The sequence below is a fragment of the Leopardus geoffroyi genome, chromosome B3 (genome assembly GCF_018350155.1).
Source record: "Leopardus geoffroyi isolate Oge1 chromosome B3, O.geoffroyi_Oge1_pat1.0, whole genome shotgun sequence".
Taxonomy (NCBI): domain Eukaryota; kingdom Metazoa; phylum Chordata; class Mammalia; order Carnivora; family Felidae; genus Leopardus; species Leopardus geoffroyi.
The window spans coordinates 40414023-40441905 of NC_059337.1; the positions used below are offsets into that span (position 1 = coordinate 40414023).

At 52.9% G+C, this 27883-nt stretch overlaps 1 protein-coding gene across 1 annotated transcript; it reads right to left on the minus strand.

Annotated features, from left to right (window-relative positions):
* PLEKHO2 (pleckstrin homology domain containing O2) lies at window positions 1-23951 on the minus strand. The gene is made up of 6 exons (XM_045449458.1): window positions 23815-23951; window positions 17465-17614; window positions 13106-13222; window positions 6899-7003; window positions 5254-5352; window positions 1-2951 (listed from the first exon to the last, which is right to left on the minus strand). The coding sequence occupies exons 1-6, from the start codon at window positions 23824-23826 to the stop codon at window positions 1947-1949; spliced, it is 1488 nt and encodes a 495-aa protein (XP_045305414.1). The 5' UTR covers window positions 23827-23951; the 3' UTR covers window positions 1-1946.
* Between the last annotated feature and the right edge of the window lie 3932 nt (window positions 23952-27883).

Below are 27883 nucleotides of genomic sequence, written 5' to 3' on the forward strand. Positions count from 1 at the left end.
TTCCATAAAAAGGGATTTATTGCCAAACTTCAAGAAAGGCGCTTCATAAACAGAAGACATGGAATGCTATCCTCCTCAAGGAGGCAGGCCAGGCAGACCCTGCATATTCCCAATTCTTCTACCCCTCCCCTTGGGGCCCAGGTCACCAAGGCACAGGAATCCCATAAGAACCCCATAATGGCATTAGGTCACTGAGATGGCCCCAGAGCTACTTGCTCAATCTGGTCATTTATCCGAGGAGGAAACTGAGGCTCTAGTCCCTGGAAACGGGTGACTTGGCTAAAGCCCCAGCTGGTCCAGGCTGCTGGTGGGGGAAAGCTGTTCCCCAAAAGAAGAGTGCAGGGGGCCATGTGACTAGGCACCTGATGCCATTCTTGCTTTCATACTGAAGGCAGATGGAGGGACAGGCAGACCGTGGCATGGGAGCCTCGTTTGTCCAAAGAGTGTAGTTTGAGAAGGCCCGTGGGGGCTCATGGGTCAGGACATTGCTGTTTACCTCCACCTCTGCCCAGTATAGGCTGCAGAGTGGACATCTGCCCCTCTTGATCCCTGGCCACTACCCTCAAGAACAAAGTAGAAGTACAGTAAAGAAGGCATTGACCTGTACTGGCAGGTCTCAGTGGGCACGACTGGTGGTGGAGCAGTGGGCAGAAAGGCCAGGACATGCAGCTGTGACCCTCCCTGTCCTCTTCCAGTAAATAAAAGTGCACATGCTAAAAACCCCCTGAGCAGGCCTTTCAGAAGCTGCTCCTACTCCTATAGGTCCCAGGGAGAGTGGCCATGCCTTCAGGGCCTCTGCACCTAGATGGAGATTGGGTGTGTTCCCAGAGTCAGGGACAAGTGCAGGGAGAACTGGGGTGGAGGGGAGGCGACAGATAGGGAGAGGCCCAGGCTGCGGGCTTGGACCAGGAAAGGGACAAAAGGAAATGCCCCTTCCACTAGGAAGTTCAGGAAGAGCAGTCCATCTACGGCCTGAGCCAGAGGGGAAGAGGGGAAGGGAAGTGATTTTAGGCCCCAACATACCCCCATCAGCATCCAAAGAAATGATTGGGATGTTGGGCCTGTTTGGGTTCAGGAAGAAGCATAGAGAGCCAGATATAAATCCCATCTGGGGAGGCACAGAAGTTGAGGTGGCTTCTCCTCTGAAGGTTCATTTATAATGAAGTAGGTACAGGATTTTCTGATGTTGACCTCAGAGCCATTCTCGGGTTCACCTCTACAGGAAATGTGGAGGGCTGGACACAAGCTGGTCCAGGGGGAGAGACTAGACTAGGAGACCCTTCAAGTTCTTCCTCTACCCTGGAGTCCTCCAATCACAGTTCACCAGAGAGGAAGGCCTGCAGAATAGGAATCCCACACAGATGCCTTCCACCTGCCTTCACAGGCCCTGGCTGGATTCCAGGTCTCAGCTGACAGAAAAACCTATAACTTGGACCCAAGGCCTTGGCAGCTATTGCGAGTAGGTGGGTAGGGAAGGCTAGTTACGGCTCAAAGCTGCCTCTGCCATGACACTCTCTGCCCGGGAACATCTGGATGTGGGAGCTGTGGCGGGGTGGGGAGGAGGGGGGGCTCAGCTGTGCTCTATTCAGAAGTCAGGAATGTAAACTACTGGGGGTGGGAAGCAGAGATGATGCCACCCCCAGAAACCCCAAGTGCCATGCTAAAGCCCTAGGGCAGTTCAGAACAACCATGCAAGCAACCAAGTGTGTGCTCCCTGCCCAAGCCCAGAAACTGGGCCAGATAGTCAGATAGTGGTCCTGGGTGGCTCCTGGCACCATTGGCCAGGGCAGGGCAGGAAGGATACCAGGAATCTCCATAGTTCCTGGCCATACCCCCAACATGCCTGATGGCCTTTCTACGGCCTGAGCAGAAGCATGTTTTTTGGCAGGGCTGGGCTTTGATGGACTGGGTTGGCTAGGAGGGACAACACCCTGGCCTGGCAGGCCCTAGGGTGCACTTCTCCGGTAGAGGGTCACCAGCTCTTTCCGCTTTTCCTGTAGCCCAGGTGCTTCCTGGCTCATCTCTCCCAGATCTCTGATTTCCTGCAGGGCTTGGGTGGCCTGCCTCAGCTGCTCCACAGCCTGGCTGAGCAATGCCTCAGCGCTCACAGGGGCCGGCTCACTGCCCAGCACCTGGTTCAACAGTTTCTCCGTCTGTTCTGAGGCCACCTTCACCTCCAGCTGGGCCCGATACAGCCGTTCTCCAGGCTGCCGTGGACGCCGGGGGCCTTCCCCAAGCAGGTTCCCCAGGGAGGAACAGCGGGGATGGAAATGAGATGGCAGGTCCCAGCAGGGCAGTGCTGTGGACGTTGTTGCATCCTTTGGGGTTGTTTCTGGGATGCCCGAGGCCTGGGGTGGATTGACAGGCTCCAGACTGTCATCCACGCCATTCACTGACATCTGTGCTGGATCTGGGGCCGAGGTTTCAGAGGCCTCAGGACTCTGGGTTGGCCCAGAAGCCGCCATCCCACTCATGGAAGCTCTCAGTTTCTCTGATAAGATCTTGGGTGGGGGTGTAGGAGGCTTCCCACCCTCCTTGGGCACAGCCTCAGAAGCCTCAGAGCAGGGCACCTGGAGTTCTGTACTCTCAAAGTCAGGGGCGTCCTCAGGGCTGGGGTTCTCCCAGCTCACCTTCAGTTTGTCAGGCAGGACCACGCTGGGGGTCTGCTCAGGGCCACTGTCCTCCTGTACTGGAGTCTCTGAGTTCGCTTGGTGGGACTCAGAGCTTGCTGAGACAGGGGATGGGGCTCTCTCCCCGGCAGGAGTCTCCACTCTGTCACTGAGGCTGGTGGTCTCCGGCAGTGGGGAAGGCTTGGTAGGAGGCATAGGGGGCCTGAGTGTCTCTTGGGGCTGGGCTGCACTGACATCATTGCTGGGGCCAAACACTGGCGGCCCACTATCTGGCACGTCGAGGTCCAGGCGCGAAAGCCCATCAGAAGCTGCATTGGCTACCTGGTAAGGGACAGTATACAGGTGTCATCTTGGATGACTGGCATTTGGATCTGTGCCCACCCATAAGGTACTCAAGTCCTCCCATCCAGGCTGCCCAGGCCCCCAGCCTCCCACTCTCCACATCCTCTGCCCTGGCTTCCAAGGTCACATGATTAGATGCTGAAGTGATTCTCTGATGAATCCTCTCCTCTCCCTCACTCCCACAGAACTCCCTGTTTTGGAATCACAAGCCAGGTCAGAGATAGGGTGTCGTCTTGGTGCCCCAGCCTGTGAAAAAGACTGCTTTTTAGTGGCAACTGTACTGGTCTGGGCAGCAAGAGACATGGCTCCAGCCCTGTTTTTGACCCCTTTCTGGCTCTATGGCCTTGAGAGAACTCCATCTGTGCAAGCACCCATCCAGGGGGGCAATGGGACCAGGACTCAAACACGGCCTCCCAAGTTGTCTCGAGCCCACTTACTTCTGCTTCCCCTCTCTGGAGACCGCTGTATGACCTGCCAGCCTCACGCCCAGCCCTCCAGCCCACATCTCTGCAGCCTTTGCCTGCCCAGCTGCTCAGCAGCCAGTGCCTACTCTCCTCATGCCGTCAGATGTGACCCCAGACACAGGCAGCCCCATACTGCAGCTGACCGCCAGAGAAGAACAGCTGCACTGAGTTGGCAGCTGCCCCGCACCTGGCCCGAGGGACCTACAGAGACACCCAGCAGCCCCACGGTCATGGAGACCCTCCCAAGGAGCCTCAGAGGCCCTGGAGCAGGGCTGGGCAGGAGGCCTCTTCAAGGTCCCTTACAGTGAGTGGCGTCTTGGCTGAGAACCCCACTCCCATTTACCACAGGGGATCTGGCCAATACATATACTTGCTCAGTCACTGGGACAGGAGTGCCTCTCTGAATTCTTCTCAGGGGGTCCTTCTTCCCAAGACTGGCCCTTCCCCAACACGTAGCCCTCCCCCTCAGGCATTCCCTTTCTCTCTGGCTACTTCAGGCATTCCCTCTGTGGGCTTTATTCCCTCAGCTGACAGACGTGTCATTTCAAAAACAACCAAAAACATTTCAAAAACAATCTCCCCAATGACCTCGGCCCCTTCCCTTCTCCCTCTTCCCTACCACGGTCCCCTTCCCTCTGGCACCCCCAGCTCTGCACCCCTTGGGAAACCTAAGCTGAGCCCTTCTCTGATGGGGTCACCGCCTGCCGCTTTCCCCAGACCTGCCCCTGTGACTTGTGGATGCCAACCTGGCTGATAACACATCCTGTGCCCTTCTCTCTCTGGAGGTGCCATTCACCTCTCTGGCTTTCTCTTCCTTGGCTGTCTACTGCCTGCCCCACCCCCCCCACCACCAAATGTAGCATTTGCCAAGGTTCTTTCCTGGCCTCCAAAATCTTTCCCCTCACCATCCACCCGCCATCAACAACATTGGTCAAAAAAGGGCTCTTCCCTTACCCTCACTGTGCCCATAACTTCTCCCAATTCCTGGTCCAGGGCCTCCATTCGCCCAGTCAGGCTTGGGGCACCTCTGACAACCCTCCCCTTCTGTCTGGCCCACCTCCCCTAGCCCTGTATTCAGTGGCAAGCCCAGATGTCTCTTGCTTCCCAGGGTCTCTCCCATTGGCCCCTCCTGAGCCCTGGAGGGCCCACCTCCTCCCTCTTCTTCCTGGCCCCCTGCCTCTCTCTCCCTTAACCCAACCCATGCTACCCTGGGCATCAAACTGACCTCTGGAATGTACCCTCCTATCCATCCCATCCCCAGCTCCTGCACACCCCAAAGGGATGTGTAGTCAAAGGGACTCAGCACGCCCTAAACCCTCCTGCCTCAGCTCAGGTCATTCCTGTGGCCAGAGAGCTCCCTCACATCAAGTCTGACAACTGAAGCCCTTCTTGTCCTTCATGGGTCAGCTCAAGTGCCAATGGGCCCTCTGTGGTCTCTCTTGCCTGGCTTCTGAGAGCCCTCCTCTATATAGAAGTTAGTCATAACTCTGCTTGAAGCAGTCTGTGGACAGGTCTTTTCTCCATCTGGAAGCTGAGCTCTGAGAAGCAGGGACCAGCCTCAGGGTCTTAGTGTCCCTTAGGGACCAACTCTGAGTAAGGGCAATGTGCAGACTCAATAAGCAAAGCAGGTACATCTACACCCCAAGCACATATAACACATGAGCCTCCACACACAGACACCCCATATACCACTCAGAAAGCCCCAGCTCCAAAAGTCTCCAGGAGAAAGGTGGCCCCAAGCTTGGCTACCACCCTAAGGAGCTGTGGTCCCAGGCTCACCTGACCTCCTACCTGTCTAAGCTGGGACAAAGTCTTACCTCCTTCAGGTGGACTCTTGTAGGTGGCCGGCGCCGCTGGCCCCCACGCACCCGGTCCCGTGTCACATGCTCCAGTGCACAGCTCTTGTCCACTTTTACCTGGGAAGAGGGAACAAGGTTAGTGCCCAGCAGGCCTTGGGGAGAGGAAGAAATGCCCAGACATTAACCTGACTCAGAGGCACGGTCTACACCCACATCTTCCCTTTATAGGGTCAGGGCCCTACCTCTGGCCCTCTCTTTAAGGCACCTTCCTGTGTCTGGACCTCTGCTTTGCTTCCTGTCCCTATATTGTCTTTGTCATCTCTCTGCCATCTGAGGCTCTCCCTTTCTCTGCAGCCACGCTCTCTGCCTCAGTCTTCCTGCCTGGATATGGGCTACCAGCCCTTGCCCTTCAGTATACTTGCATATATATACAAACAGCCCTGAGGCTGTTTTTATGCTTAGCTGTGGGAGCAGAGACAAGGCAGCCTATGATCCCCTGGTGCCTGCCTCCCAGAAAATGGACCCAATCCTTCTCCCAGGTCCCTTGGGGATAGCCCAGGAGAGAGCAAGTCCTCTGCCCCTTTTGGGCCAGGGTGTCTAGAAGACAGAAAATCCTCTCTGATGGTAAGGAAAGACAGTCAGGAGTAGTTGGGAAGAGTAAATAAGATTTGCATGGGAAATCCAGACTCTGAACCCCGAAGTAGCTTGTCCTTGATGGGGAGTATGGCTAAGACTCTTCAGCCCTTAGGTCAGATTCAAAGTCAGGCCCACCTTGGGTGGGGATGAGGGTGAGGTTCAACTGTCTCTGTTCCTGACTGTTCCACCAAAACTGGGCTGACATCCAGCCCATGTTTCTGGGGCCTCCAATACCTACAATATGCTCTATCACCCCTCACCCATGAAACGGGGACAGTTTCTCTAGCTAGTGAAGGGCTGAGCAAGATACAGTCTCATAAAACATGACATAGAAACCACGGCTGTGAGTCAGGAGACCTGGGTGTTAAGAGAGACTTGCTTGGGAAGATTCCTCCCCTCAGGTCTTAGGCTTCTGCAATCCAAGGGGTCAGTTTAGGTGGACCCCAGGTCAATTTTAGCTCAAAGAGCTACAAATCCATGATGTCAGAGAAAATCCACCCTAGGAGATCTGGCCCCATGGGATACCCTGCCTACCTCAAACCTAATCACAGCCACTGGTGCTAGAGTCACACTACAGTACAGGGGGCTAGGTAGTCATTGCAGACAGATGGGGAGGCCCAGGGCCAAAGCCAGCCCAGCCTGGACTTTACAGCCAAACTGAAAAGAGAGCTTTCAAGCTCTCAGACACCCCCCGCCCAGACCCCTCTGGCCTGGGCCCACCTGCTATTTTCAGCTGAGGCTGGGTTGGAAAGGATGCATGGCTGCCACCAGTTAAATTCTACTCTCTACCTATTCACTTTTTACTTTAAAACAAATTAATTTCCTGACACCTCAGTTTCTTCATCCTTAAAATGAGAACACTTTGAGGGGTGTTGTGATTAAATGAGGTAACAACAGTAGATGTCCCAGTGTCTGTAGCATAATCTCAGGGTTGTCTGAAGTGGGGGGGGGTGTGGGGCAGGATCCTCTCTGAGATCACACATGGCGGGAAAGGAGACACAGAGCCATCCATAGGACTGCATCGCACCTCATCAAAAGCCTTGTTCTTGCCTCGGTTGATCCCTTCATTGAGGGCTTTGATCCAGGATTCCTTCTCCTCCCCACTGGTTGCTTGAAACTTGATGTCGCTGACCTGCAGGGGACATGGATGGGGTGGATGGCAGATGTTTAACAGAGTTCACATTTGGGGTCTTAAGGAAGTTTCCCATCCCAGATCCCAAAGCCTGTGATGGCACAGCTGGTCAGGAGCAAACTGAAATGACCCCCCACAACAGGTCTGACAAGGGGCTTTGAGGGAGGGGAGGAGATAGATCAAGCAAAGAAGGGGCTGGCTCTCAGCATGATGCTGCCAGAGATTTGGATTCAAATCAGCCTTGCCCTGTGGAAAGAGCCAAGATCTGGTCTTATTCCATGTGACTTCCCCAGACCAACTGCCTGTTTTTTCCATAAAGTAGGAGCTGTCCCAGTCTACATCCACACCAGGCTGACTACAGTGACAGAGGTGACAGATGTGAAGGGTGTCCATTGGTGAAGGCCCACTGGAACCAGGGCCACATGCAGCTCTCCAGAAGGCCCCACACTCAGCCCTGGCCAAGTGAAAAAGTCCCAGGGTAACCTTTCTGGCCTTGAATCATAGGTTGTATGAGAGAAAGGGCACTGAGGGTCAATTTCAACCCCCTCATCTTACAGATGAGGAAAACAGAGGCTCACAGATGGGATGAGACTTGCACAAGGTGACATAAAGTAATCCCATGACTCAGGACTCTACACCCCATCCCACCCCAGGCATCCCTTCTCATCTCATGCAGGAGCTCCCAGTTCTTACATTAGAATCAGAGAGGGGTACCTGGCCAGCTCAGTCGGTAGAGCATGTGACTCTTGATCTTGGGGTTGTGAATTCAAGCTCTATGCTGGGTGTAGAGATTACTCAAAAATAAAAAAAAAGGGGCACCTGGGTGGCTCAGTCATTTAAGCATCTGACTTCGGCTCAGGTCATGATCTAGCAGTTTGTGAGTTTGAGCCCCACATTGGCCTCTGCTGACAGCTCAGAGCCTGGAGCCTGCTTTGGATTCTGTGTCTCCCTCTCTCTCTGCCCCTCCCCTGCTCACACTCTGTCTCTGTCTATCAATAATAAATAAATGTTAAAAAAAGAAACTGCTTAAAAAATAAAAAAAATTGGGGGGCACATGGGTGGTGCAGTCGGTCAAGCGTCCTATTCTTGATTTGAGCTCATCATGATCTCACCATTCGTGGGTTTGAGCCCTACATCGGGCTCTGTGCTGGTGGTGTGGAGCCTGCTTGGGACTCTGTCTCTCTCCCTCTCTTTCTACCCTTACCCTCCTTGTGTGCGCGCGCTCTCTCTCTCTCTCAAAATAAATAAATAAACTTTAAAATAAAATAAGGAACCTGGGTGGCTCAGTTGGTTAAGCATATTACTTCGGCTCAAGTCATGATTTCACAGTTCGTGAGTTGGAGCCCACGTTGGGCTCTGTGCTGGCAGCTCAGAGCCTGAAGCTTGTTTCAGATTCTGTGTCTCCCTGTCTCTCTGCCCCTCCCCTGCTTGCGCTCTCTCTGTCTCTCAAAATTAAACATTAAAAAAATGTTTTTAATAAAAATAAAATAAAATAAAGTAAAATTAAATTAAACTTTAATTTTAAAGTGTTTTTGGGGTGCCTAGGTGTCTCAGTCAGTTAAGCATCCGACTTCAGCTCAGGTCATGATCTTACAGTCTGTGAGTTTGAGGCCCATGTTAGGCTCTGTGCTGACGGCTCAGAGCCTGGAGCCTGCTTTGGATTCTGTGTCTCCTTCTCTCTCTGCCCCTCCCCGGCTCATGCTCTGTCTCTGTCTCTCAAAAATGAATAAATGTTTAAAAAATTTAGGGGCGCCTGGTTGGCTCAGTCGGTTAAGCGGCCGACTTTGGCTCAGTTCATGATCTCGTGGTCCATGAGTTCGAGCCCCGCATCGGGCTCTGTGCTGACAGCTCAGAGCCTGGAGTCTGTTTCAGATTCTGTGTCTCCCTCTCCCTGACCCTCCCCCGTTCATGCTCTGTCTCTCTCTGTCCCAAAAATAAATAAACATTAAAAAAAAATTTTTTTTTAATTAAAAAAAAAAATAAATGTTTTTAATCCTAAAAAAAAAAAAAAAAAAGAAGAAACAGAGAGCAGCTCAGAGAACCCCCTCCCTGCCAGGATCCAAGATCAGACAAGAATTGGTAGAAGGAGCAAGACCACACAAACAGAGGGACCACTTTGCATGGCAGACACAATAGCAGTAGGTGAGTTGGACAGAACACTGCTTACAGCTGGCTGACCTTGAGCCTTAGTTTCCTCATCTGTAAGGAACCTGTGAGGCACCACAACCTGCCTCATGGAGCTGTGAAGATCAAATATGTATCTGAAGTGTTGACTGTAGAGCTGGGCATAGAGTGAGTGCTCAGCAATAGGCATTATCACTGTTGGGGGCTCAGTGTCCGACTCCTGATTTCAGCTCAGGTCATGATCTCACAGTCCCTGAATTCGAGCTCCGTGTCAGGCTCTGTGCTGAGAGTGCAGAGTCTGCTTGGGATTCTCTCTCTCTCCCTCTCTCTGTCTCTCTCCCGTTTGTGCACACACTTGCTCTCTCTCTCTCAAAAAGAATAAAGAAAAAAAAAAAGGAATTATCACTATTGCCTTCCTTCTGACAAAAGAGTCCCAGTTTCCTCATCTGGGTAAAGGCATAATGCCTAACCCAAACAATGCTGAGGGAATTAAACAGGACTGATGCCAGGGTCCCCGCACACAGTAGGTATTCAGTAAATAGTTACTGAATGAATGAGCCAGTAAATGAATGAACTGGCCCAAAGTTCCTTTCCTTGCCCCGTTTTTGGGTCACTGCCCACTCTGACCTCAAGATGCCCTAGTTCTTTGTCGGGCGGGTCGCCAGCATGCCCATCCCCCACCCTGGTGTTAGATAGCGCCTTCCCTCCGGACACCTTCAATGTTATGTAACACCACAGTCTGCCTGGCCCCTGCAGCATCCTCGTTATATAACTTCTTCCTGGCTGCTGCCGCCTCCTCCTCATACAGGGCCCTGGGTCCCACCCACCTCCCCATGCCAGGCACAGCCAAATGCTCATTTGCATGACCAGGGTAAATTCGATCCTGGCAGCAGATCTGCAGTTAAGTCAGAAACCCCAGGGCACCTTGGCAACTGCCTCTTAGCCCAGCCATCAGGGCTGCAGGGGGCTCAGGGAGGGACGGTGGCAACATCCAGGCTCTGCAAGGGCCTACCCAGCCCTGTGATGGGGACTGCCAGAAAGGCAGCCCAGGGCCAGCCCCTTGGAGCCTAGCTGCTGCTCCTTCTTGCAGGCTCCGAGATGGTGGGGCCCCTGCTCAGTGGAGGATTCAGCATGCCGGAGAGCTGCAGAGGCATACCCTTGAAATCAGCCACAGATGGAGCAAGAGTAGGGCAGAGAAAGAGCACTGGCCTGGGAGTCAAGCTAAGAGTTCTAGTCCCACAAACCCACATTGCACAGGCTTATGCACTACTTGGGGCCTCAGTGGGACAAGATCAGAGGCCCAACCCAACCTGCAATCCTTCCCCAATGACCAGCCCACCTGAGGCAGGCCTGGGCATGGAAAAGGGGTCAGCCTGTGTTCTCTTATTTATTTATTTATTTATTTATTTATTTATTTATTTATTGAGATGAGTGGGGGAGGGGCAGAGAGAGAGGAGATACAGAATCTGAAGCAGGATCCAGGTTCCTGAAGCAGGCTCCAGGTTCTGTCAGCACAGAGCCTGACATGGGCTCTAACTCACAAACTGTGAGATCATGACCTGAGCCAAAGTTGGACGCTTAACCGACTGAGCCACCCAGGCGCCCCAGCCTGTGTTCTCTTCTGCTCCCTGTGAAGGAGGTGGCTTCAGGAAGACCTATTGTACTGGCCAAAGGAACCCCCTAGGAGAGGGAATGCAAGGTTAAATGGGACCCAGTCCCACTCTAAGGAACCTTGTTATCCTGGCTGAATGAGCCAGGCATCCCACAAGGGGGACCAGAATGGGGACAAGTGAAATACCAAGAAGTTGTTCCTCTGGCCCTGCCCCTGGCCCTATGTCCTAAAGAGCCACAGGCTACACAGGTCCCTCTCAAGCCCTTCCAAGAAGCCCTGGGGCACAGGCCCTGCTTGGAGTTTCAGAACCAACAGGACTGGCCACAGAATAGGCCCACATGGCCTGGGAAAGAGGGGAGGACAAAATGGCAGAGAGGAAAAAAGTGGGAGGGGGAGAGAGGCAGCAGGAAAGAGGAACAGGCCAAGCTGGCCGAGACCAGCAGGGCAGCAAGGGCCAGCTAGGCCACCCTGCTTCCTGGCAGCGTCCGCCTGTGACCTCATGGCAGGGGTGTGGGGATGGGAGGCAGGGGGAGAGGGGCATGCAAGACACTGGCGTCTTTGTTTATTTGATTAGGGGGGGGGGGAAAGGCGGCCTCAGGACCAGACAGCCAGGGTCATGTGACCTCCTGGCCAGCGTGTGGCCTCACTGAGGATGGGGAACACCCAGGGCGATAGGAAAGGAGGGTGAGAAGACATGGGAGACCTGGTGCTCCGGGCGGTCCACCATCTGACCTCTGGGGAACCCTGCTGTCTGTATGAGTTCCTCGGGCGCCGAGAGTCAGGGAGAGCTGGAACTGGATGTGCTGTCCTCCCACTGCCCTGCAGCCCCCACAACTTGCTCCACAGACTCATCTCCCTGACTTATCATCCTGTTCCCAGAGTCACCCAGAGCCAATCTGAACTCTTGGCAGGATTGGGGGGTGGAAGGCAGGGTGTTGGCCAAAGCAGCTAAGAATGCAGCTGCACAAATAGGCCTCTCTGAAGGTAAGTCCCACACTGAGCTAGGCCCCACCCACCTAAGCCCACCATCAGCTGATTGTCAGAGCTGGGAAGAGAAGAACAGCACTGGCAGAGGACAGAGAAGCATGACCCCATCTGCCTCACATCCATATAAGCTCACTCAGAGAGACACACGAAGACCCAGGCAGACCCATGGTCAGGTGAACACTCACCTCTACATAATGTACTCTGCATGTCACTCACACACATACACAACTACAGTGCCTGCTCAGAGAGGAACAGGCAGGGGCTAACTGGCCTGAAAGACCAAAATATGGCTTTCCTCTTCTTAAGAGCCCTAAGCAGCAGATGTCAAGTGAAACCTGGGCTCAACCCCCAATTCCCAGAGCTCCACAGTTGTTTCTGTGCTCCACCCACTGCAGCGTAGGACAAAGGGTTAGTAAATAACGCACCACAGCCTCCTCCAGGGCCCCAAGCCCCGAGCCCCAGCACTCAGAGGACTTAGGCTCCTGGGCCTTAAAGCTGGGGGAGAACAGAGTAGCCTCCAGCAGGCCCAGACCAGATGCTCCCCAACCCCCAGCCTCTGTGACTCAGCCTGACTCTGCGAGGCTCCACATGATGTGCAGGGGTTGGGACGAGGCGTGGCCCAGCTGCAGATGGGCGCAAGCTGGAAAGAGGTGCTGTACATGCCTGCCTCAAATCTAAACTCTCTCCTGACATCTGTGAAACTATACCATGCATCAACACCCACCCAGACTCCCTGCCAGAGAAACGTGCAAGCAGCAAACATCATCTGCATACACAGCATGTCCCAGGGGGAGAACCTCCCAGGCAAGAGACTTTCTCCGGCTTCAGCCAAAAAAGGAAAGTGCAAAGGGAAGAAAGCTGGGGGGCCGCAGGTCTCTGAGCACTGAGTCCAGGACGGAGGCAGGATGGGTGGCCCACCCAAGAAGGCCTGAGATGAAGTGGAGGCCAAAGCCTCCCCTCTGCCCCAGACTGTATCAGTGCTGCAGGCCTGGTGGGCTGAAGGCCTCAGTCCCCAGCTTTCCTGTCTCAGCCCCTGTGCCTCATGTGTCCAGGATGTGGGGAAAGGCCAAGGACCCCACCTCCAACTATAGCCTGGGAAGGAGGCCCCAGTGCCTGGAAGGGGAGAGGGGACCAGACCTCAAAGCAGTGCCCCGAATGCATCTCCTATCAACCAGGCAGTGGGGAGACTCCAGGCCAAAATGAGCAAAAGGTCTAACCTGTGGCAGCCTCTGGGTGTGAGCCTCAGCCATAATCCAGAGACCCTCCAGGGGCTACATCCAGGGGCCTGGCCTGCATTAGAAAGCCTTCCAGGGGTGATCTTCCCAAACCAACCCAGGTGGACCTGGAGGAACGTCAGACAGCAGTGGGCATAGCCCTACCTTGTTCCCCGGGGATCGCTGCAGGATAAAGCGGTGTTTACGCTTGAGGAGGGCACGAAGGTCCTGGCACTTCTCATAGCTTCCCAACTCCACTGTCTCCACACACTTCTGCTCGTCCTGAGGAGGGAGATAGAGGGGCCATGAACTAGTGAGAGCCAAATTCACCCAGACCCTCCAACACCCAGGCCCCACCGCAGACCCTGTTCTCAGTCAGTGAGGGTATCAATCCATCAGAAGGCAACCTTGAGCTGCCAATCAATCACAAGATGTGGTATTCAAACCCCGGCAAGTAGACAGTATTCAGTCCATGCTGGCTGGAGGGAGGCTCAAGGCTCAGCATCCACATGAGAAATGGGGCAGCCAGCCTGGAGGTGGGTAGCGGGGCGGACTCAAATGTGCCTAAGGCCAAAGGAAGAAACAAGGGAAGCTAGAGAAGCCTGCCTGGCGGTCCATGTAGGCCCCGAGGCCAGGCAGAGATTTGTGGAAGAGGCAGCCTGGAAGAGGGAGTAAGATATCACAAAATGAGAGAAAGAAAAAAAAAATAAAAGGGCTTTCCAGGCAGAGCCACAGAGGGAAGTTTGGGGCTGCATGCCTGCCTTTACCACAATGATCCTGAAGTGACTTCCCCACTTGGCATCTTCCTCTGCTGACCCCTGGCTAGGTGAAGAGGCCACTCTCTGTGGCCTACACAATGAAGATGGCAAGGGTTCCTTCAAAAGCAATCCCCCCACTAGCCTGCCACCCTGAGGCCTCATCACTAAGAAGACCAGTGGCCAGGACAGTGGGCCAGCCTCTTCTAGGCCACCGAGGACACTGGCAGGGCTGCCTTCCTGCCCAACAGCCCTGGCACTTGACTATTTTCTCCATTTGGGCTCCACCTACCAGGTGCCTCTCCAGCAAGCTGCCTGGGACAAGCTCCCCAATGTTGGTCAGTTGCTTCCTCTTCCAGGGGAGACCCAGATGGAACAACTTCTCACTGTGCTGCATTCTCACCCTTGAGCATCCAGGGAAGAAGAAGCCAGCCCTGGGGGTGGGAGTTAGAGGGGAGAGCTGCCCTAGATGCTGGCCAACAAGTTAAGGACATGCTTGCTACTGGACATCACTCAGAGAGCCAGCAAAAGCATCCCCAGCGACTGTGTTGGTGCTCTGCCATTTTGGGTGGAATATCTGGGAGGCAGTGACTCAACTGTTTGCAGAGGAAATGCCCTGATTTCCCTCCATGATCCTGATTTCCCTCCATGATAATCTGCATATTTTAAGAAACCTTGACACTTAGCAAGCACTTTTGCATCTCTGATTCTCCTGAACCTCTCAATCACCTGAAAGCCCAGAGCCCCAGAATTGACCTCACTGTATACAGAAAGAGAATGAGGCCTGGGGGCGAACTGATTTGCCCACGAAGCATGGACACAAATGCAAGGGGCAGAGCCAAACTCAGACCTATATCCTGATGCCCAGGCCGGAGCTCTTTCAAGCACACCACACTCCTCCCAGCCAGTCAGAGGCTTGGTGATCAATGCCTTAGCAACAGGTTGCTCTATAGTAGTGGTTCTCTACATGTAGTACCTGGGCCAGCGCAGTAGCACCACCTGAGAACTTGTTAGAAATGCCAATTCTCAGACCCCATCCCACTAAATCATAACCATAGGAGAATGGACCTAACAATCTGACTTTTAGCAAACACCTCAGGTGATTCTGATGTATACAAAAGTTTGAGAACCTCTGCTTTACACCATAGAATCTCAACCTTGTTAGCACCTGGGAGCTTTAGAAACCCCAATGCCCAGGCAACATCCCAGACCAATTTCATCAGGACCTGGGCATGTGGAACCCAAGCATCAGTATTTTTCAAAGGAAAGCTAAGGGTGATAACCACTGACCCGCTCTCTGTTTGGCCCCTCAAGGGAAGGAGAACAGACAGATGGTCAGGGTGGCCTGATCTTTCCCATCCAGGTTCAGTTAAGTGTCTTTTCCCGTATTTGCCTCCAAGCATGTCTTTGCAGCCCCTAGTCTCCAATCCTTTTCAAGTTCCTCCACTCAACATGAAGACTAGTAAGATCCAGGAAACTCTCCCGCCATACCCACAAGCCTGAGCCCTGATGCTTTCTCTCCTCTGAGGTCCCCCATCCACAAAGCACCTGCCAGGAGCAGGCACCATACTAGGTTCTAGGGACACCGTGCCATGGGGAAGAACAGTCCTCTAACTCCCTGCTGGGCATTTCTCTCTACCCTGTGCTGCATGTGTCTGCTCTCTTTTCTGCCCTACAAAGGGCAGCCCTCAACAGGGGCACACATAGGACCAGTTTGCTGGACTGAATACCTGACTCAGAGTAAGACCCCAGGAAGTCCCCTCCCACCTGCATCCAGAGAAAGGAAGCTGCCTGGGGAAGGATGCCCAGTCCCAGAGAAAGTAGCTCCCCATGTGCAGAGGCCTCCCTCAACTGGACGACTAGTAGCCCAAATATACCCTCCTCTCTCTGAGAACAAAAAGTCAGTCCATCCCCACCACCCGGCTCCCCAGGGTTGCCTGACCTGGGTCTCCTCTCCACCCGAAACGCTGAATCATCTGGCCCTTCTGCAGCTCAGAAAAACGGATAAACCAGCAGGCACTGGGCGGGGGCAGCATTTTTGGAATGTCAGCCTCACTGACAGCAAAGAAACAGCCAAGAGTCATTTGCACTCGCCTAGTTCCTTACATCAGAAAGAGGAATTGAACTAATAAGCATTTCTCAATTCCTACTCCTGGGCCAACCTCCCCCACCCCTGAGTGCAAAGTTCTTGAAACTGCACTGAGGTTTTTAATAGTGATTTTTTTTTTAAGCCTGATTTAGATGTTTCATGTTTACGGGATGTAAAATCCTTCCTGCTTCCCAGCTGTGGCCAGGTGCAGAGACACAGCCCAGGACAAGTCTAGCAGCGCCTGACAGGCTGACAGCTTGGGGGCTTGTCACTCAACTATTATGGCAGCTGGGACTGGAGGAAGGTGTGACAACTGCCTTTATTTATAAAAATATCGCCCTGCTGCCGCCACAGCACATCCTAATTTGGTGACGGCAGCGGTTGAGAACATCTGGGGGGCTCCCTGCATAATTCATTCCCTTGCCCTCCTCCAGCTGCTTCTCTGACACCCCAACTCCATGAGCCTGGGGACTCAGGCAGGAAAGGCAAGGTGCTTCTCAAAGGCAGCTCCTCTAAACAGTTAGATCTGGTTGCCCAACCTTTCTTGGCCTGGGTCAGTTATGAATTTGCCAAGATAACCTGAGGGATGCTCAGAAAGGATGAGAGGACAGGCAGAATCCCTCTTCTGCCCCCAGACCAGTTCTTCCCCATGTATTCCATCTGTCAGAGGCACACAGTGATAGCCCACTTTCAGTGGATGGGCCTTCTAACAGCCTCAGTGCCAGAACACAAACAGCATCCACAAGCAAAATTCATCTTTCCTCCTCAGATCTCACCCAGAGCTTCATCGACTCTTACTTAACACACAATTTTAACATCCTTGGTGGTCCAAGTTTCAAGCCTACTGAAATGAGTAGGGGCACAAGCCTGAGGGGGGAGCTGAGGTCTCTGAGAAGCACAAGGACAGCAGAAGTGGCGACTGGCACTTGATGTTAAAGGAAAGAGAAAAGCTGAGAAGTACAGTCAGGCAGTATAGGATAATCTGATGATAGGGGACTCTGAGCCACGAAGGAAAGACTCACTTTAGTCCAACACCTTCTGTTGAATAAGGCAGAGGATATTCAACATATTTTAGAGGATTTCCACCAAAAATAAGTTTCAGAGTTTACTCGCCAGAATCTATGGGTAGAAAGAGCACTGGATTTGGTTTGGGTCCCAACTCCTTCATTCACAGAGATGCTGAACAATCATTTGGCCACCTTGGGCTTCAATATCTCCCTCTATAGAATGTGATGTGATGACGCCCTCACGGGACTACTATGAGCCTCATATGAGAGGTATGCAAGAACTCCAAACAAGCAAAGTTTTGGTTGAATGGAAGAAGCTCTAGTTTTCTGGAACACTCACTCATGTTGAACCTAGCCCAATGACAAGGAGTTACAGTATAGAAGTACACTGAGGAGACACACACATTTCTATGTACATACAGTTCAAAGGGCCCCTCATGCACGAGCCCGAGACTTGCACCTGGAGGTATCGTCCCCATACCATAGAGACCCAGAGAAGATTAGGCACTTGCCCAAGGCCTCAGGTCTCAAACCAAATCCAGTTGCACAGCATGTCAAAAGTGGAGCAGGTGTTCCAGTCCCAGTTCTGGGATCCTTCTGCTGGCCTGGGCTGCCATCATCCCTTTGCCTCCTGCCCCAGTAATCCCAACCTCAGGGCCAGGTGAGTCCTTACCTCATTCTCGTAGACCAGCAGCTGGGCCTGGCAGAGGAGCAGATATCGGTCTTTCCAAAGCCCCAGGAGGCCTCCACTGCTCTTCTTGATCCAGCCAGCCTTGTCGGCCATCCTCGCTCCCCGAGGCTTCTCGCCCCCTTCCTTCACACCCTGTAAGATAGCAACAGGACATGCCGTGAAAGCTGCTAACATGGGGTCACACAGTCCGATGGCCACACAAGGGATATGTCCCTCTGCTGGGTACCTACTTATATCATCCCACATGAGCTTCCCCACAACTCCCAAGGCAGGTATCCTTCCTTAATCAAGTATCAGAAATAACAGTAATAGAGGTGCCTGGATGGCTCGGTTGGTTAAGTGTCCAATTCAGCTCAGGTCACAATCTCACAATTCATGGGTCCGAGCCCCACATCGGGCTTTGTGCTGACAGCACAGAGCCTGCTTCAGATTCTGTTTCCCTCTCTTTCTCCCCCTCCCCCGCTCACATGCACTTTCTCTCTCAAAAATAAATAAATGTTAAAAACAGTTATTAAGAAAAGACTTAACAGTAATGACAACAGCAACAACAATAATAATAGCAATAGCCACCTCAATACTGAGCCACACATCATCCCATTTAAACGATATAACTACTCTGAGGTGGAAGCATCATTATGCACATGGTACAGCAAACTGAAGCTCAGAGAGGTACAGCAAACTGTGTGACTTCCCAAAGTCACACAGTGGGACAAACAAACCCAGAAGTCAAACCGGGTCTCTGACCCCAGGTTCTTCCAGCTCCACCATTCTGCCTCATGGATTCATTCAACCAGTCCACAAACACTATACTGAGCACTGACAACGTCACTGGTGCTGGAGTAAGCAGGAAACAATAAAAATAATGCATCTCTGTCCTCATAGAGCTGGCGATGCAGGGAAGGAGAAGCTGAACAAACACCAGACATAAATACATTAAGGAGCATGAAACGCTATGAAGGGAACAGTGAAAGGGGCATGAAGAAGGGAGTGAGAGTGGACAGTGGGGCAGCTGGCTCAGGTCTGGATGGCCCAGGAAGGCGTCCCAGAGAAGGACAATTCAAGCAGGAGAAGAAGGATGGAAGGAAGCAGGCAGGCAGTGGTAATCTGCCTCTCCATCCCTGCCCTTCAAGAGAATCCATTCTACGGCTTCCTGCTCCAAAGCAGGGGGTCCTCTGCTCTTAGTCCCACCACAGGCCAGGACTTGTGGGCGGCCATCCGTCTGGTAAGGGCTCCAAGGACTCTGCCTTCGACCACAGGCTGGTACAGGAGGTAAACTCGAGTCCTCTTCTCAGACATGGGCAGCCACCCTGGAGCCTCCAGGCCAGCCCTCAATTACCTACTTTTAGGTGGCTGGGTGTCAGGTACATGCCTTTCAGATGGGCTCATTTCACCTCTGGTCCCCAGCACCTAGCACTGTTCCTTTACACATAATGGGTGCTTGAGAAATATCTGTGAAATGAAAATAAAAATACACCGATTTGCTAACCACTTTGCTTCAGTGACTGGTGCCCACAGCAGTGAGTGTGAAGGAGAGGGTAAAAGAGAGGAGGTCAAGAGCGTGTCGAATCTAGAGGATGCTAGAAGGAAATTAGCACTGACTAATTTTGAGTACTTTATAATTTACATAAAGTTCAAAAAAGGGGCCCCAGTTAAAAGGAGCATGCCTCTCCCCAGGGATACCCTGTGGCCACAGCTGGCTTTGGAAAGACAAGCCCAGGCAGAAGCCTGGTGAGTTGTCAGGGGCTGGGCAAGGGGCTGAGCACCTCCCTGCTCGATATCATGGCAAGGGAGCCCCAGCTTGGCTCTCACTGTGGCCCCACCCCTCTGAACTGCACACTCCAGTGGTTGAGAGTCTGAGCTTTTGACACCCAAGTCACACAGACCATAGGCAAGTCACTTAACCTCTCTAAGCCTTAGTTTCTTCATCTGTGAAATGGTGATAATAACAGAAGTTGGAAGGATTTTAACTCCATGAGAGCAAAGATTTTTGCTTTGTTTCATGCAATATCCCCAGTGCCTAGATAGCATCTGGCATACAGTAGGTGCTCAATAAATGTTTGTTGAATAAAGATATGGCATATAAAGAGGTGCCTAGAATACCCTAAACTTGGGAAATGGTATCTGTCATTGTCACTGTTGTTGTCACTGGCATCCCTTCCGGCTCTCAGGGATGTTTTCCCTGGGCCTGGTTCAGAATTCGGGAGAAGGCCTTTATGGGCTTAGCTGCTGGGTCTCAGTACCCTAAGAGCTTTAGGAATGTGGTGTGCCCCTCAGCATCTCTCCCTAATTTGTAGATGACTAGAGAAGTGGGGAAGTCAGATGGTCCCAAAGTATCTTCCCAGATGGGAGGAGTGTGGAAGTGGGAGGCTTGCCTATAGGCCAGTTCTGAGCCACCCTGACCACGGAGAGAGGAGACTTCAGGGACCTTTGAGAAGAAGGGGGAGGCTCTCACATCCTATCGTGCACCACTCCCAACACCAGAGACCCTGTATTCAGCCCCCATTAGCTACACAACCATGACTGGCAGGGGCCTCATCTCCTCAGTGAGCCCTACAGGCTGGCCCAGGCCCAGGCCCAGAAGGGAAGAATGGGAAACCCCACCCCACATTTCACACATCACACCCCTCCATCAGCAACTACAGTGGCGCTGTTGGCCACCTCCTCGGCCTGCAGACTCTCAGTGTCTCTTGCACAGAGCAGTAAGCACTGGTCTCCCACTGCTGAGCTCCAAGCTTGCCTCCTGCTTTTCAGGGGCCCACCCACCACCCCATGGGATCTCACACCCCTTTGTAAACTCCTTCCCCTTGTGACCTCCTAGGCCTGCCTCACCCACTGTCTGACACATGAAAACTTCCTGTCAGCTGGAAGCTCCCAGGGGGCAAGGCTGAAAGCTTGTGCCTTAACCACTGTCCTCTCAGGGTGTAGCAGAGCAGTGCCCAGTGAATACTGGGACTGAGTTAGCTAAAGAAGCCTTTAGGGCTGGGTGGGAACAGGGTGGGACTGAGGGGAGAAGGCACTTTGGGGATGTGGGGGGAAGTGACAAGGGGCTGGAGATGGCATGAACCAAAGCCCAGGAAGGGTCTCCTTGTCAGGAATTAGCCACAGCAACAGCCACCAAAGGGAGGCCTGGCTAGAGGCCAGAGTCCTGCTTGCCTGCTACCCTCCACCCTGCCCCTCTCCCTGCCCTCAGACACTTCCACCAGGGGGCCTGGCTATGCCCCAGTAAGTTTTAATAAGTGGCCCCTCCTCTTGGCAGGGCTCACAGGGGAGGTTTTGTCTTGCTCAGCCCAGTTTCACGGCCTTCTCTCCTCTTATTGACCAGCTGACCACTGTTCTTCCTGTTTCACCCTCTCTCTTCCCACCCATCCTCACTCAGACCCTCCCTTGCCCACTGTGAGCAGCTCCTGAGGCACCCCTGAGCACGAGACTGGCTCCCCTTTGCTTGAGGTGGGAGGATCTCTGTGTCATTCCTTTAGGACACGAAAGAAAAGAAAAAAAGAAAAAGATGTCAGGTCACCCTAACACTATGCACAGAAGGGAAGGGAACAGGTGGAAAGCCACAACACAGGCCATGGTGGAAAGACAGAGACAAGCAGAAGAAACCTTGTTGGCACCTCACACCTCAGGGAGCTTATGACAACCTTTGCCCTTTAAGCCCAATGATGTGCTGACCAAACTCTGTTAAGATCCCACCATGTCAGAGCCCTGGGATGGGGTTATCAGAGAGGAAGCATAGACTCTGCCCTGAGGGAACTTGCAGTCTGATGGGGGCAACAGAGACCCTACAAGGTAAGTCTTCAGTCTGAGGGTGGGGAGGGCATCCCTTGCTCTTGAGGGCCCCAGCCTTTTGGGAGAACATAGGACCTACCCGGAAGGAAACATGAGTCCCAGCTCTCTGGTGCAGTAGGGGTTTGGGGTTAGTTTAGGAAGTCCTTGCAGAAACTAAGGTTTTAGTAGGAGTGTGAGGCAGGCAAGAGACACACACCTTGGCCCAGAGGAGAAGGGAGGACACAAAGGGTATCAAGAGACCCTTCATTCAACCCCTTCATTATGGAATGAGAAAGTATAGCCAGAAAGGGCAAGAGATTAGCTCAAGGTCACAAAACCAGGGCTGGACAGGACACTGTCCTGCCTCTGTCTAGATGGACGTGGACAAATGAGTCGCCTGGAGCCACTAGAGGCCGAGGCAGGGAAAGGCATGACTGAGAGAGAGAAGGTGGGGGCGGAACCCCAGGGCAGAAACAGGAAAGAAACCCTAGGTTCTGGGTTTTCAACCTTACTCCAGTGGCTGCAACAATATCCCACATCTATATTCGCAGTTTTCAAAGCTTTTGCATGCATATCATCACATTTCTGGATTGCCCACCTCCCTCTTTTTGTGGATGGGGAAACTGAGGGCCTGAGAACTCAAATGGACAAATGCCCAGTGTCTGGACCCAAACTTCTTCACTAAGCCTCAGCCTCAGCCTGGTAGCCTCAGACTACCAAGTTATTGCACAGAGGAGGTCAGTGAAGCTGAGGGGGGTTGGCACTAGGGTAGCTGGGGCCCCCAGAGAGAAATGTAAGCTAGGGGAAGGGCTGCAAACAGCCATGTGGGAGTGAGGTGAGGCCAGCCTGAGGTCATGGGGCAGAGCAGGTGACTATGATCTAAGAGGTGTTTTAGAGAAACAAAGATGGGCAAGCACTGAGACCTAGAGAAACAAGAAGTGATTAGGAGAAGGAATGGGAGGACAAGAGTGAGGGATGCCTAAGACAAGGCAGGAGATAGGGAGCCCCTCTGTGTGGGGAGGAGGTGGGCAAGCCCTTAGATGGCTCAGGTATATGGGGAGCTCTTGGCATCTGGGAGTCAGTAAATGGCAATGTTAGAAACTCAGGACTAGAGGGAGTGCAGGGCTGGGCTGAGCTGGCCAGGAGACAAACCATTGGCCCAGGAGGCCCCAGGAGAACTTCCCTTAATTGGGGGCCAGAGCAGATCTGGAGATGGAGTAATCCTGTCCCACATCCTCTGGGAGAAGGGGAGGGGCCACAACCAGACAGTCTAACCCTCACAGCAGGGGCCTGGGGTGGGGGAGGGCAGCCCTACCCCTATCAGAAAGAAACCACAGCAAATCATAGTGGCCTGACTTTGCCCCCTCCTTCCACCCACTCTGAGAGAAGGGGACACAATCACACAGGACCCAGGGAGGAGGCCAAGCCCTATATTTTATAGAAGAGGAAACGCAGGCTGGGAGGGGAAGTGACTTATCTACCATCCCACAGAAATGCAGGGCCTGGCCTGGAAGGAACCCTGACAAACAGTGGCCCCAGGAAATAGGGAGCTGGACACTGATGGGGACACGGGCAGCCTGATCCCCTAAGGGCTTTCCAGCTGGCCAGGGTTACCCCAAGAGTGAAGCCTTCATTTTTTCCCTCCATCTATCCAGGCAAACACATCCCCATCCCTTGGGCTGGGAGGGACAAAAGCTGAGACCCCCTCAGAGGACAAGAAGCAAAGTCCTTGAGACTCAGCAGGTCCCGGCTCCAATTAATTCATTCCACATGTATACATTAAGTGCTCACTGTATGCTTCGGTGATGGGGCTGATGGGAGAACTGAGTTTGCAATTCAAGGGCAGGGGTCACTGAGTGCCAGAGCCGACTCCAGATCAAGAGGGTCCTGAGGGGGAAGAGGGAAGCTCAAGGCTGCCCAGCTCCTCCAGGGAGTTGGCCCTCCCAAGGATGTGGGGAAGGTAGGGACCAGGATCAGCCCCTATGTGGGCCTGATTCTGGGGCAAGGGAGAAGATAGGAGAAAGAGGATCACAGGGACTTATACAGGGGAGAAAAAGGCAACTTCTCCAATCCTCACCACCAGACACGGTCACAGACTCAAGATTCCTTGACGCAGGGACTCCAGACCCCACAGACTCTCCAGGACACTCAATCTACCCCTTCAGGATCAGACCCGGCCGACACGGGGTGTCAACGGTAACCAGGTTCGAGCCCAGTTCCAGGCCACTTTCAGCAAGTTATCAACTGACCAGAGCCTCAGTCTCCCCCTCAATCCAATGCGAACTATAACAACCGCGATGCCCACAGCTGGTGTGAGAAGCCAAAGAGATAACGTAGAAGGATGTGTCTGCGAAGTGCGGGACACGGAACACTACCCCCACCCCTGCTCTATCTGCCTAGCCTCAGCCTAGAGAGATGGGGGTGGGGTAGGGGTTAGGTGTCGGAGTCCGAAGAGAGAGGGCTGATCGGAACAAGGGCCTGAGCCTGCGACCCCAACAAATGTAAGGGGCTCGAAGACCCCAGCCCAGGCCACCCCCCCCCCCCCCGTCTGGCCTGGCCCTCACCTCCTCCTCCATCGCGAGTCCGCAGAAGTCCGGCCGCTCCGCCGCTCACTCCCCGCGCCGCGCGGGCTCCGCCACCTCCATCCACAACCGGCCGGGCGGCGGCTCTCAGCGTTCTGTCCCGCGGGCCGCCCGGGGCCCAAGAAACTTCGGGGGGGCGGGGTTGGGGGCGGGGAGAGGCTTCCGGGGGCGAGGGGGCGGGGCCCAGGGAAGGGACTAGCAGAGCTGGGAGGCCCAGGGCTGGGGCGGGAAACGGGTGGGGCGGGGCCGGGGCGGAGGGGTGGAGCCTGGACGGGGCCGGGTGGGGGTTTGGGGACTGGATGGTGGAGCCAGAAGGAGGAAGCAGGAGGGGCAGGGCGGAGAGAGGTTTCCCCGACCGCCGAGGGAGAGGGACTGGAAGGGGACAGAGGGTGCGGGGACCGGGCGGAGGGAGGGGGTGGGGGCTTCCGGCTAGAGGCCGAAGAGAGGGACGCGGGCGGGGCCCAAGGGCGGGATCGGGGTGGGGCAGGACCAGCGTGCGCCCGAGGCGCTGGCTGCTTGCGCCTTTGAAGTCTCCAGGCCCCAGAGGGCTGGGGTTGCGGGACTGGGCCACGCCGCCCTGGGCGGCCCAGAGATGGGAGCATCAAGAGGCTCCTCCTCTTTCCTCCCCGACGCTGGGGCAGTGGCGACGACTTGGTCCTCTTCTCCCAGGAGCCTCCTGGCAGGGCTGGGCCTGGACCTCTAGTCAGGTCCGGAGAGTCCGGTAACTCGAAGACTTGGGGCTGGGAGGCTGGACTTCGGGGGAGGGAGTCTTCCCTGTTTTTCAGGGATCCTCAAATGCAGTGTTCTCCTGCCTTCATTGGACATTGCTCAGAGCTGTTCTCTCTGGTTCCTATACCTGAGGGTCACCCTCCACCCACCCCCACCCCCATCCAGCGGTGATCTTGCAACCTCGACAGCCTTGCTGGGTGGGAGTGGAGTGTTAGTTATACCGCGCGCCCTCATTTTATACTTGGGAGAAAGAGGCCCAGAGAGAGAAAGTGACTGGCTACATCCCAGCCTCCAGCTCCCCTCCTACCCCCCACCCTTTCCGTCTCAGCTCTCATAGCCAACCCTGCCCAAGCATGCTTGTGCAGGAAGAATTAAGTATGTGTGAGATCAATGGTGACCTCCTTTGGCTCTAGCTGCTATAGCAGCAGCTGCACCAGTTGACCAAGCTCCCCTTTCACTGCCTTCTGCTGGTCCTCAGGCCCCCAAGCCACTTACAGCCCTGCATGGAAAAAGGTAGCTTGGGGCCCAAGGGGGAGGAAGATGGGGGCATACATTTTCTTTATGCCTGGGCCTGGGTTCCTTTATCTAAAAGGATAAGGAAAATCCAGGCTATGGATTTGAGAAAGTCAATGTATATGGCAACCACATGGTTTTATTCCCTCAGTATGGTTTATTCCCTCTCCAGAGCTGGGCACCTCATGCCTGAGGACTCAGAAGATCCTGTATCTGAAAACTCAGATTCCGCCTGCAGGAGCCCAGAGACCCTGAGGAATTTGTGTTGTTGCACAGCTCATGATTTGGTTGGGGTAAGGTCAGTTTTCATATCCAGTGAGCTCTGTCACTTTTGGGAGTGAGCCACTGATAACCACTTTGGCATCGGTTTTCCCATCCAGCGAGCCATGCTGGCCCTCTGGTTGTTGCTCCTGCACCACATGCATTCATTCAACACAAATATTTTCTTTGCCTTGATCATCAGTCCTTACACTAATATCTGGAAGATAATGGCAAGACCCAGAGTTCCTGTCCTCCATCAGCAGAGAAAGGTGTGTAAACAGATGAGAAAACCGTATGTTAAATGTGAGGGTAAATGCACATAGGAAGGGCACCAAAACCAGAACAAAGGGTCAACACAGGCATTCTAGACAGAGGGGAGAGTATAAGCAATGGCAAAGAAGCATGAAATAGTATAGTGTGTGTTGGCGAGGGGGGGGGTGGGGAGCGGCTAAGCTGGAGAAGCCGACAGAGCTCAGTGTCTGAGAAAGGGCCTTGAAGGCTGTATTGAGGGGACTATATTTTAACCTCAGGGTAATGGGAAATCATTGAAAGTTTTTGGCTGTGGAAGTGATGGAGTCTGTTTTGCACGTACACCATTTAATCAACAAAACTTATTGGGGGCCTTTTAAGTAGGGTGCCTTCCAATACTTCATCCTGGCATTTATTCACTCAAAAGAATTTAGGGAGCCTCTGTCATCTGCTCACTGTACTAAACTCTTCACACATATCTCCTTTAATCTTCACACAAGTGGATAATGACCCGAGAGATAGATACAATTGTTATATTCATTTAACAGATCTTGAATCCAAGGCTTAGACCTGTTTAAGGTCACTTGACTGGTGAGTGGTGGTTTCAAGGATTCAAACCTCCCTTGACTCCAGAGTATGTGCTGTCTACTAAATGTTTTGGCAGCATTGTATGACCAGGCCCCACAAGATCCAGGCCCTGCCTTGGAGAGATGAAGAGCCAGTAGGAGGGTAGACAAGTCCTTAGAAGGGCGCTGATGAAAGAATACTCAGTGTATGGTGAAAGCTGCTTCCCAGAGGAAGGGCTGGAGTGATTGAGTTGTATTCCACTAGGGTGGACATCTTACAAAAGCAGTAACTTTTGTAGAACATCGTGACTTGTTAGGGGAACTGTAGGCAGATTTGTGCAGTCATGTGTGTGTGGTGGTGGCGGCGATGGTGGGAGATTTCAGAAAAGTACCATCGGGGAGGCATCAGGAGCTAGAGCATTAAGGACCTTAAATGCTGACCTAAGGTATTTGAAATTCTTCCTGCAAGTTGCAGGGGGCCACTGAATCAGGGTGGACACGATTTTCACTTTAAAACCTCATTTTTGGGGTGCCTTAGTTGAGCATCAGACTCCTGATTTCAGCTCAGGCCATGATCCCAGGGTTGTGGGATGGAGTCCTGTGTCCACCGGTTCTGTGCTGTGAAGGCTGCTTAAGATTCTATCTCCCTATGCCCCTCTCCTTGCTCATGCACACTCTTTCTGAAATAAAAAAAAAAACAAACCAAACCAAACAAAGACAAAACTCATTTTCATGGCTGCTATGTGAAGAATGGTGACAGAGCATGAGAGATGGGGAGGCCCACTGCGTAGGAAACTGTTACAGAAAATCCAGGTTCAAGGTGATGGAACCTGAACCAGGCCAGTGTTTATGAGGATGGTAGGGACAGATAGAGATTCAAGAGACAGTAAGGTGGGGGTGAGGAAGGGGGTGGAATTGGGGGAAAGTGGTTAAAAGATACAAACTTCCAGTTATAAGGTAAATGAGTGCTAGACTGTAATGTATAACATGATGACTATAGTTGATACCTTTGTATGATATATAGGGAAGATGTTAAGAGAGTAGATCCTAAGAGTTCTTATCACAAGGAGAAATTTGTTTTCTTTTGTTTTTATTGGATCTATGAGATGATGGATGTTAACTAAGCCTATTGTAGTACTAATTTCACAATATATGTAAATACATGGATATTTCAGCTGAGACCTGAAAGATGAAGACAGAGACAGCCACAAAAAGAGTTGAGGGGGAATGTATTTTTTTCTTCCTTTAAACAAATATTTTTAATTTTTTAAAGTAAACTCTACCCCCATCTCAGGGCTCAAACTCACGACCCCAACATCAAGAGATGTGTCCTCTACCAACTGAGCCAACCAGGCACCCTGGAGGAAAGTATTTCACGCAGAGAAAAAAAAAAAAAAAGTGCAAAGACTCAGGAATAGGAATGGGCTTTGGGTGTACAAGGAGCACCAAGGAGGCTATTGTGACAGAGGCATATTGAGTAAGGGAGAAAGTGGTAGACTTGAGGTCACAGTGGAAGGAAGGGAGGGAGTTGGCTGTGGTAAAGACTATGGATTTTATTCTAAGAGGAATTGCCTAGAAAGGCACGGAGGGTTTTCCCATGGAGGGAAAAGCAACATGTGTTTATATGTCTGAAAAGATCCCATCTGCTGCTGTTTGGAGAAAGGACTGGATTGTAGGGGGACAGAGTGGAAGCCCGGAATCCAGTGTCATTAGGAGACTACTACTGAGATCCA

What these genes read in the sequence shown, in the direction of transcription:
- PLEKHO2 (XM_045449458.1), bottom strand. An exon ending in AGAACAAGGCTTTTGATGAG is followed by an intron (nt 5,353 to 6,898) that starts GTGCGATGCAGT and finishes CCCTCTTCCCAG; the next exon opens with GTAAAAGTGGACAAGAGCTG. An exon ending in CAAGAGTCCACCTGAAGGAG is followed by an intron (nt 2,952 to 5,253) that starts GTAAGACTTTGT and finishes GTCCCTTACCAG; the next exon opens with GTAGCCAATGCAGCTTCTGA.